This window comes from Podarcis liolepis (genome assembly GCF_965112155.1).
Source record: "Podarcis liolepis genome assembly, chromosome: 4".
Taxonomy (NCBI): domain Eukaryota; kingdom Metazoa; phylum Chordata; class Lepidosauria; order Squamata; family Lacertidae; genus Podarcis; species Podarcis liolepis.
In genome coordinates this window covers 70,279,719-70,291,190 of record NC_139558.1, presented here as the reverse complement: position 1 = coordinate 70,291,190, position 11,472 = coordinate 70,279,719, and the positions used below count along the sequence as shown (strand labels likewise).

At 39.0% G+C, this 11,472-nt stretch overlaps 1 protein-coding gene across 17 annotated transcripts in view; it reads left to right on the top strand.

Moving 5' to 3' along the window:
- Positions 1–5,806, top strand: part of BBX (BBX high mobility group box domain containing) — a 119,335-nt gene extending 113,529 nt beyond the window's left edge. For all 17 annotated transcript variants that reach the window (XM_083498608.1, XM_083498599.1, XM_083498601.1 and 14 more), the window contains one exon: positions 748–5,806. In XM_083498608.1, the coding sequence (XP_083354734.1) occupies positions 748–835 (88 nt within the window). In that variant the 3' untranslated portion in view covers positions 836–5,806. The remainder of the gene's footprint in view (positions 1–747) is intronic.
- Positions 5,807–11,472: the final 5,666 nt, after the last annotated feature.

Sequence of the window (11,472 nt, the reverse complement as noted above, 5' to 3'; positions counted from 1 at the left end):
CTGTGTTTATTGACCAAGCTTTCAGTGAGGCCTTTGTGTTCATTTGACCATTCAGCATTCCATTCGTTACTGCTTGTTGGTTTGTAATGCGTTAACTCTCTCAAACCCTGAGACAGCAGAGTGAAATTTGGAATATGCATTCAGGAATTAAAGTTGGTGTGTATGTCCAGGACACAGCATGTCAAGTTCAGATCCCTCAGGTTAAAAGGAAAGAAGGCAGATGCAGAGTAAGATTGTGATATAGAACAGGAACAAAGGTCACCTGAACACGGCACTTTCTTCGTTTTTTAATTAAACTTACTTCAAAATATAATGAGCACTGAGGATCCTGATTCCTAGTCAGTGGAAGAGATTGTCTTTATAATTCCCAAGCACGTGTGATCTTTGCTAGCCAAATGAAATGTTTGCATTTTTAAGGTTTTAAGCAGCATCGAGAATGCAAAGATTCCTTAAAGGAGATATTAATAAATCTGTCAGGCTTTGACAAGGGTCTAGGAACCAGGGCTTAGGGAGAAGCTGGCTGTTAGTCAAAGTGGGCCAGAAGCAGCTGTATAGTCCGAAAGAGTTTGGAGAGGCACATACTAAAGTAGAAATGGAGGATCAAGAAGGCCAGAAAGCGGTCGGTAGCTAGGGAAAGCAAAGTAGGTGTCAAGATGGATTTAGGGACTAGAGGCTGCTGCATGGGCTTGGAAACGTAACTTTGCAAATTAATTCTGGGTTGACATTCCATCTGTTCTTCCTTTGCAGAAATCAGAGAACGGCGCCTCTCCCATGTGATGGACAGCCAAAAGAAATGTCTCAGGCTCCAGTGCTTATTTCCTGCGCTGACCAGTGAAACTCTACCCTATTGTAAAACGTTGTGCTTTACCTAATATCCTAGCCTTGTCTTTACCAACGGATGCTAGTCAGTCCATGTGATGGAGGAACCCATAGACTGAAAATGAGTGGTTTGTGTTCAGGGTAGCACAGATTTCGCTTATAGCTTGGGTCAGGTCCCCTCCGGTTTGGGGCACAAGAATCTGCTGCAAGGGTGTTGTTGTTGTTTTCTCTGTTAAGCAACAGAAATGAAAAGATCCTGGAGCTTTGCTTTCTATTGAAGGTTTTTAAAGTGGTAAATACATAGTTACATGGAAGAGGGCAGACTTTACTGTAGCTCACACAGCATCTGTTTTATCAACCAGAATATGGAAAATAGTTTCATATAATAACTAGCTACTCTAAAAGAAAAAAAATACAGAAGAGGAAAGGGGGAGAAACTGACGCACTGCACTAGTTACTAGATATTCTTAGTCCTTTTTGTACATGAAGATTTCAGTTCGGAGATGGTTTATATAATAGGTTATGCCTACATTTATATATTTTAGAGTGAATTTAAGAACCTGTTTGGAGAATTCAAGAAAGCGTGGGGCAAGCGTACCATTGTTAGTGGCGTATGCCCTATGGCCCATAAGTTCTGCACTTTTTTGTATTTGCCACCAGGATGGTAGAGTTTATTGGCAAAAAATGTTGACAGACTTTATTTTGCTTGGGTTTTTTTTTTTTTTAATTAAGCATAGAATAATGAGGATGATCTGCATTTGAAACAAAGGTTTGGCATATTATTGAGAAGAACAATTCTGCAGATTACTGATTTGTCTTTCAAGCCTTGGAGGGTTCATTTATTTTTGGATAGAGGTCTAAAATGACTATGTGGGAACTGAAGCAGTGAAACAGGAAAAAAAAATACTATTAATATGTTGTTCAGAAGTGACCTTAGTATTACTTCACTCTTTGGGGCAGGGCGGGGGAATTTTCAATTGACATGCACACTGATGAACATATTATACATTTTACAGACACTGGAATTGTCATAAATACTATGCACAGTCTAAATTGGCTTCATTGGTTGTATGAAGTGCCAATGCTAGTTTGGGATAGCTAAGTGCTGAGTGTTGTGTAAGTGAGTGATGACTGATAAATAATGTTCCTAAATTTAGGCTGTCAGACAGATCCCTTTCCAGTTCATGTTCCTTGTCTTTACTCTATATGTTCTAACTTACTCCCATGCACACATCTCATGCCAGAGCAGATTCCAGCTTTCTTTACTTTTTTCTTTCTGTTTCTTAACCACTTCTCTTTTACCAGTTGCCTACGATCCAGTACAGCACACCTGGAGCAATCAGGGCTGCGTGTGCACAGAGCCCTCAAGAGTTAGCCCCACAAATTAGCTGCTTGATGTTCAACAGCCGATTGGCAGGATTTTCGCTTTGGGGGTAGCGCCCCCCAGCCCAGCTGTTAGATCATTAAAGGGAACTGTGCACACAACACTTGTTTGTGCCCCATCCAGGTAGGGACACACAGATAGAAGCCTGTTTCTTCATCCATATAGCCCCTGGCTGGATTGAGGCAACATTGTTCCTAGCAGCAAAACATTCATTTGTTATTAGAATTTGACATGAAGTTACACATTCAACACAGGGTACTTCTTCCACAGCACAAGATGTTTCCCTGCATATTTTGCATCATAGCACAAAGACTTAACCAAATGCTATTGACCAGACCCCAGCAATAATTTTCTATGAGTTTTCTTCTCTCTGGTGGGATTTTGATAGTGTTCAGTTCAGCGAGACCCCTTTTTTATCGATTAGGTCTCTAAATGATGAGAGTTTACACAATTTTATCAGGCTTTCTTAATTTATACTTGACAGAATTGATAACGGATGTGTGTTTTGGGATTTTTTTGTAATTGGATTTAATAGCCATATGAAAAGTGACTCTTGAAACCTGCTTGGCTTAGCCTTTAATTGTTGTAACCAATGCGTGTATTTCAGTGTCTGTGTCAGAAACAACATCAAACAGATCATACTCATTGTAAAAATTATGACAACTTAAAAGGAAAGTGTCACTTCAAGCCCATGTAAAAACAACAACAAACAGACTCCTTGAAAGATGCAAATGGTGACTTGGATGAAGGAAAAATGCAACTTCAACAGGAATGAGACAGTTAAATGCTTTTTTTTTTTAATAGAAAATTCAGGTAGAAAAATCTTCCACATGCTGCCGGAGCATGTGGTGCTATTTTAATAGCTTGATTTTGTTAACATTTTCTAAATTATTTTAACAAAACAAAATGCTGCCATCATGCCATACTGTTGGACATATATTGTGGTGGCTTTGGGAATGTCAGGCCATGTACTGGCTATGGTTTAAAGCATTGTAAGTAGCTGAAATCCAAATACCTTACGGTGCAGCCTCTTCATCTTGACAGTCATACTAACATACAAACTCTGTTGAACCCATTAGAATAGATGCATTTTTGCTGGAGTACCACCTTCTGCCATTTAAATTTCAATATTGTTCCTAAAATATTTCTTTATATGAATGGTACATTTATAAAAGATGCATAAAATTAGCTTTTTTCTATGTGAATTAATATACCTTGATTATCTTCCTTTCTTAAACCTCATGAACTTTCCCTTAGACAAGGGACTGGATTTGGGTCAATTTACTGAAAAGGAGTGTTTTTTGATGCTTATAAACCTTTATGTAGATATGCTTAATTTTTAAGCAGTTAGGCACTGAGAGTAGCAGAAATCCTGCAAAGCTTTATAGATCATTCGAAGCGCAGTCCACTTCAAAGTTCTCTTTGCACAAACCCCATTGGAATGAGCAGTATACATGTTTTTCTTCAGTTTCCCATCATTTCAGTGGTGCTTTTGCAGGAGAATCTACAGCTGGATGGTGCCCTGTGGCTTTCCCCCCCTCGGAATAATGTTTTGATTTCAATAGAGAGATTTGCTGTAGCGCTGAATTTGTTGGAATGGGTGTCCCTAATTTCAGGTAGAAAGAAAATTTGTTAGCACAGAAAAATTCAAACCAACAATGTACTGTTTAATTGTTTATTTTATTTTATAAAATTTCCATTGTTTCGTGTTTTTTGTTTTTTAAAAAAAAGAATTGTGGCATGTATTTTCGTATACCAGCAATGTCACCCATCAACTTATGTCCATGAATTCATTTAGAGACAGCAATGTTGCACCTTAATTATTTCAAATGAACCAAAATATTATGTTCTCTGCTTTCATGTTTATTCTGATTCTATTGTATTATAGTTTATCAAGCCCATTCTAACTTAGCAAAAGCTATCAGTATTTATGCATTTAACCATATTCTCTAGATTTGAACCTGTGTATGTCTTTCTTTTTTACAAGAAAAAAATTTAAATAAGATAAAACAAATTATTCTTACCCTCCTCTATGGTTTCTTAATGGAAGTGAGGATATATTTCTCAATGTGTAAATTTAGCACTATCCCATTTTCTTTGTTTTTGTTTATTTATTTAGTGACCTTTGATATTTCATGTAGTTTTGAGGTATATACATAGAAGCTGATACTGCAAGCATAGAATCAGCTGGGAGAAGGATACTGTAATGTCATTTTCATGTAATTGTGTTAGTACTGTATTACGGCGGGGGAGGGAAGGGGAGTTCTGCAAAGTATTTAACATGTACATTTGATTTTGATTCTCCCATTAGGTTGTATTCCAGATACAAGACCAAATTTGATGTAAAATCTTGTGGAGCTTATATCATGCTGTTGTACTTATGACAGTATTTTTCCCTGGATTGTACTGTGATTCCACAAATAGGATATATTTATTTAAGAAGATATAGTATGCTTTTTTACTAATACAATATCCCAAAGCTATGAGCAAAGGAGTTCTTTCTTTGTCTCGCTGTCCAGATTACAGTTCAGTCAATGATTTTCAGAACCAATTTACAAAGTGTTGTGGATGTGGTGAAGGCAGCAGAGATATACTGGCCTCTGTGACTTTTGCTACTTTTTTCTAAACAGCTTACGTAGCATAAATGTAGCTGCTAGTCACTTGATAGCTGCTCGCTCCATATATTCACCTGCAAACCAGTACAAGTTGTATATTGTGCTTCAGCGAGGGGAACATACACAGGGTGGGAAATGCCTATCAGTTTTTTAAAATGGTGCATCCCAAAGGGTCCATTCAGTCTTTTAAAAAGAGAAACGCCGTTGTCTCTGCTCAGAGGCTCACAAGAGGAATAGGTCTGAGAGTCGTCCCTGGCACGCAACATGTGCTTGGAAAAAGGATAGGCTCCATGAATGCAACGAAATGTCATCTACATCCTGCTGTCTGCAGGTTTCTGGTTAAGGGCTGGAACTGCACATGGACTGTTGGGACTGGGGGAAATCTACATGCTTGCAGAGCACAGGTGTTCCTTGTGCAGAGCCCGTTTTGCAGATTTTGGGGGGTCCCTATGTAGTGAGATTATAACACAACATTGTTGCCTGGGGTGATAAGGAATTGCTGTGTGTTTTCTACTGACTGAATTTGAAACGGGCTGTAAAAATTTAGTTTTCTGATCCAATAGTGGCATCACTGTCCATTGCACACGGAACCCTTTCAGACAACTGAGCAGCACTGTATTCTCAGTGAATGATTATCTGTGGGGGTTGGGGGGGGGCTGGTTGAAGCTACCCTTAGTGTGAAGCATTAGAATAGAACAATTTTTCAAATGTGCTCCGTGCTTAGGAACTGCAAGAAAAGTGTTGTTTTTTTGTGCTGAAGGGAATAGCCTTGGAATTGGGTTAATCAAAGAGAAAAAAAGGGGGCATTATTGCCACATGAGGGAGTTATATATTTTCTTAATCTCTGAAGGAAAAATGTGGTAAAGACTATAATGATTGTCAGGTTTGCCTTGTACTATTGTGTATTTATGCCTCTCAGCTGCACTCTGTTCTACAAACTAATTCTAATAATGCTACCTCTATTAAAGGCTACTGCAGTTGACTTCCATTTGTTTTCAAGATTCCTCATGCAGTCTTTTCAAGTTGGTGGGTATCTGTTTTGGATCACGCTGTTTTATTTTCTAAGAAGAGCAGTTTGGTAGAGCGAACAACATACATCTCAAATTGCTATCCATACTCGTACTATTCATAAACAGAGCTACTTGATGAGTGTAGCTTTTGTGTATTTTTTTTCTCTGTAAATTGATAGATTTTTTTAAAGAACAGCTTCAAATACATCACGCACAAGTACTTCCTTTTCAATGAGAAGATAAATGCTCTGTATGCAAAAGTATGGGATGCTGCACTGAGCGCTTGTCTTTCATTGAATGTAATGGGACGGCCTCTTTGCTTGTAGAATTCCTCAGGCACAAGTGGGCAATCTTCTGTGACATTCTTGACTGTCCACAGTGTGAGATTATTATCATGGGAAATGATCATTAATTGTTCCCTTTACTGATATGAGCTATATAAAGATTACAAAAATGATCTACACTATACATGCTCATTTTGTTTCTTTGGGTGGGGTGCTAAATTGTAGAGTGGTTAAATAATCTGTCATACTTTCCTTCCTTTCTTTTTCTTTGCCTGGCTTAAATACAAAACCAGCACCAGCAAATATCAAAACATAAAGACATTTCAGTGAGAAGGCAGCTGCAAACTAAGGCAATAAGAGGTCCGTGCTTCTTGGTTGTGGCTAAACCTCAGTAAGATTACAGTTTGTTATTCTTAAATGTGCTCCTAACATTATTGATTGTTGAGCTCCCACAATGTCTCTGATTTTATTTTTATTTTTTTACAAAACACTTGGCTCCTGGGTGTTGCAAGCAATAGTTTGCATAGTGATGCTTTGATCCAGAAAGGCAAGTGATGTGGTAATCAGATGCATTGAACTGTGCTCTTCTGAATACAGATTAATAAGAGCTTCAGTTCACACTGGATTGTAAAACATGGGCTGATAGTCTTTAACCCTGTTGTTCCAAGTAATTGTTTTCTGATGAACAACTTGTCAAGCAGTCATCATCCACTTACAGTGGGGGGTGGATGGAATAAATATTACCTTTCTAAGTAAGTTTTTTTGGACAACAGTACTGTGTTTTCTTAATAAAGATTTTATCTACCCTCTTAAAACTACATATATGGAGCAACTTATTTTCCTTTTCATTATTTGTGGATGAGATCCAACACTGCACCAGTGGGTGCAATGGGATTCCCTTTCTTCCCCTCCTCTAGCAGCCTCCATCTGCTCCAGAGGGTTACTCAACCCTGTATAGTATATTACCCTGTTTGCGAAAGCAGAAGTCCATTGTGCAGATGGAATGCCCCATTGTATATCTCCCATTATTTAATTATATATTTTTATAATTTATATCCTATTTTTTCTCCATGGAGCCAGACCATCTTATCATGATTCGGCTTCTCAAATATAGGGCACAGCAACCTGAAACTGGGCTTGCACAAGCCCCTCTCCTCCCTTTCAAATGGGCACAATTGTTTTCTTGCACAACCCGTCACTGAGGCTTGTGCAGGGGAAGTACGGTATATCTGTGGATTGTGTGCTAAAAGTCTAATAATATCCTTAGAGAGGCTCTGTGGCTTTTGCTTATTAGATTTATCAGTCAAGCCATATTTGCCATTGCTGAATGTTTCTTTTTGGTTGCCCTAGTCTACTAGCAGATAATTCCACTAGATTCTAACCCAGAACTTGGTTTTATTTTTTGTGAAGTTTCAATGTAAAATAGGCATTGTAAAACTCATTCCCTCCAGTGGTAGAATAGAGTTACTGCATTATTAGCTTTTGTGTAGTGCACTTAGTAACTTAGTAAAGCTTTATACCTAGGGGGATCTGCAGATATATTATAAGTACACATGTTAAGTCATGTGTATTCCATGCTAAAGAACATTGTGATACTGAATATGGAGCAATTATTTAATAAAATAAATGATTTCTTTTATAAAAAATAATAATTCAGATATGTTCACATTTTCGTTCACATTTTCAGCTCTCTAGTGTATATTGAGAAGTTCTTCCATTTCACAACAGAATGGCTATAAATACCGTAATTGATGGAAGAATATTTTTTATTGTTAGGTGACGTTGGGCCACAAAATGGGTACCTAGCATATCAAGGACCAATTGAAATCATTTGAATTTTCATGTTCAGGTGACTCCAATGGGATTTAGGGACACCTAGATTTTTTGGGATTGTACCCTCTGGCTGTAAATCTATGGTACACAGTATATAGCTGTTAATGCTTTTTATAATCTTGGATATGCAACATCACTGGCGTAGGCTCTGACTCAGAGAGAATTTGTCATGATTCCCTTTACGTATACATGCAGAGAGAGAGTGTCATGAGAGTCATTTCTTACTGTGTGTGCGCGTGTGTCTGTGTGCTCTAACCATATCATCTGGGCCCATGGAGTGAGTTTATCCCACCGGACCATAGTCAACTAGAAATGAGAATAGGAAACATTCATGCAATTGGCTCTACCCATGTGTTTCCAGAATCCACACACAGTCTGCAGTCTCATAGACAAATGTCTTCCAATACAGCTCAGCATGTTTGTGAAGGACACTGGAGTCTAAGCTGATATCAATAGAGCAGGACAAAGACTCAGTTTGGCATCCCCCCTGCACATTTGTACACACACACACACAGAGAGAGAAGCTGGGAGCCTCAGTGGCTCCCCTCTGGAGGCTTCACATGGGGCAGAAAACATGGCTAGCACCCCTGTAGCTACGGCACTGCAATAGAGCAAAACATCACAACTAAATTTAGCTGGAAAGAGGCCTTGGTGTTTAATATGTGACAGACTTAGAGACTGATTCACTGTCAAAACAATACTGTTTTTTTAAAAAAATGCATGTTCTGTTTGCAAACATGGTATTTCAAATTAAGTGTTGTGTTACAAAAATGCTAAGCTTAACAAGGAATTGGTGAAACCAGTGGCTACTTCACACAAATCCTTTGGAACCTTAATCAATACAAGGTTTAGTTCCTTCTACTACTGCTTATATTATTGAGAGGAAATTAATTCCAATGTAAATAGGATTCTAACATTGAACAGGTAGGCTCCCCCCCCCCTTTTTGTAATGTTCTCAAAAATCCTGTTTTCCTCTTGAATATATACTTTGTGTACAATAATAGGTACTGAAGCCAAGGAGACCATAGGGTCATTTCTCTACCATGCTATTAAGCATCTCCTCCATAGAGAACCCCTTCCCTGCCATCCAGTTGGAATGTAGCATATGGGGAGCAGGGACACAAATTACCATATTGGGACAACCCTGCCTGTATTGGGTTTGCATCACCTTAGCAGAATAATGGGAATGTTCTAGACCAGGGATTTAACTACAGCTCTCAGGAAGCCAGCTATATCAGTGACACCCTAGACACTTCATATTTGCCAGTAACCTCATAATCAGGTTGCAGCTGAAAAGCATATGAGCACTCGGAAAGTGCTGCTGTTGCTCCTTTCACTGTAGTCACTTGATAGGTTGTCAAAGCCTTACTTATCTTTAGAATTGGACTACAAAAAATGCTTCTGGCTTCTCCACTCTTTTTTACAGTGAATTTTAAATAACACCACCATTAAGATTAGCAGGATTAAACATTACATCTTTTTTCATTTATACTTTGCAATAGAGAAACACGATAACCAGTATGTCTCAACTAACATAGTAGAAAGCTGGAAAATTCAATTGGCTTCAAATACTGATTTTTTTTCCCATGCAAAGAATATACCATCAATGATGACATTCAGTTGGCTGTAAAGAGAGCAAAAATGTGTCTGAGCACTCTGTTCAGTATTCTGATTTATGCCCGACGACTTAGCATAAGGTTTACCAAAAGCTTTTCCATCACATTGTATGATATTGTGTCAACAGTGTATTGTTAACCTCACAGTCAGATTCAGCGCTTTCAAAATTGAAGGGCCATCAGCAGCTGTCATTTATTTCCATGTCATTTTGAAGGGGAATGGCTGTACAGGTAGTTCAGAAATAGAGGGCATACTTTGCATGCCAGACCCTGGTCTTTCTAAGTTGGACTGCAAAAGTGCTCTCTAAAGCAGTGGAAAACTGCCAGTCATTGTCGACCCAGGATGATGAACATGTGGCCCTCCAAATGCTGTTCACATATTTCCTAGCAGTTGGCCATGCTGGATGGAATACAAAGCTAGTTTATCTCAAGATTGGTGCTCTTAGCTTTGTATTGTAATCAGAAATGGGAAACCTGTGGGCATCTAGTTATGGTTGAACTCAACTCCAATCAGCCATCCAGTATGGCCAATTGCTAGGAACTGTGAGAATTGCAACCGAAAAACACTGTGAACTTCCACCAATGTAAATGTGCCAGGCAGCATCCAGGCAGGTGTTTTCCTTCATATGTTCTTTTGCTATTAGGCCTGCTTTAATCTCACTTCCTAGTACAAGCATTTCAGTACCTGATCTCAACAGAAGTATTGTGCCATCTCTTTTTCTGGCATCAGGTTCTTTTTTAAAAAATGTGTGTGCACGCTCATGCATGTAAATTTGGATTTTCCCTCCCATTCACCCATGTTCATATGAACGCATGAGGATTTAAAATGTGGTGATGGGCATAGACACAAGCTCCACTCCCAGTATCTCTGGGTGCACAGGCAAAGGGTTTCTAAGCACACTCAACCAAACACAAATCGAACCCCTGTTCAGGTCTAAATGCATGAAGGTCTGCAGAGAAATTATTGTGTTCCAAGGGATGTTGGGGTGTGGGACTTTCATGCGCATTCCCCCCTCTCCCAGCAATGTTTTAAACCTTCAGATGTTCAGAAAAAAATGGGTTACAGGCACAAAGACCCACGAAACACAGTTGAATTTATTTGCTAGCACTGTGCTGCACATCTGCTAATTTATTTCCAAGCATCAGTTAGACTTGGCCACTTCAGAATCTTCTTGTGTTAAGGTTCATCCTTCCTTCGAGACAGCACGTTTTGTCACATAATATCTGAATTAATGAAAGGTGAATGGATGTAATTATGCAAGTTTGCGCACGTCTGACAGTTTGACCTCTGCACAGTGAGAGATGGTCTTAATCTTTATGCTTAAAATAATGTGTACTGAAAGCTATGCTAGCCTTCTCCCTCTCATATAAAATTGAGACCTGCAGTTTAGGAGGAATAGAGAATGTGTGGGGAAATTAGCAGACATAATGAAAAGAAATAAAGGTAAATGTGGCAAAGGTAAATGTGGTTTCAATGTTGTTATAAATTATGCTACCAATAGTAGGAGGAGAAGGAGTTATTTGTCAAGGGTCTAAGAAAACTCCACATTGCATAAGTGCAAAAAAAGAGAGCACTGACCTACAGAACAGGCAAATACAGTACAGTGGTACCTCGGGTTACAGACGCTTCAGGTTACAGACTCCGCTAACCCAGAAATAGTACCTTGGGTTAACAGAAATCGCGTGGCGGCAGCGGGAGGCCCCATTAGCTAAAGTGGTACCTCAGGTTAAGAACAGTTTAAGGTTAAGAACAGACCTCCAGAACAAATCAAGTTCTTAATCCGAGGTACCACTGTATTAAAAAGGTCCGGGGGGGGGGGGCGGCAGATGAGAGCAGGCCTGATTAAACTCAAAATACATGTAAACAAGTAGATAACACACACCTTGGTACATAGATAGAGATTCATTGAA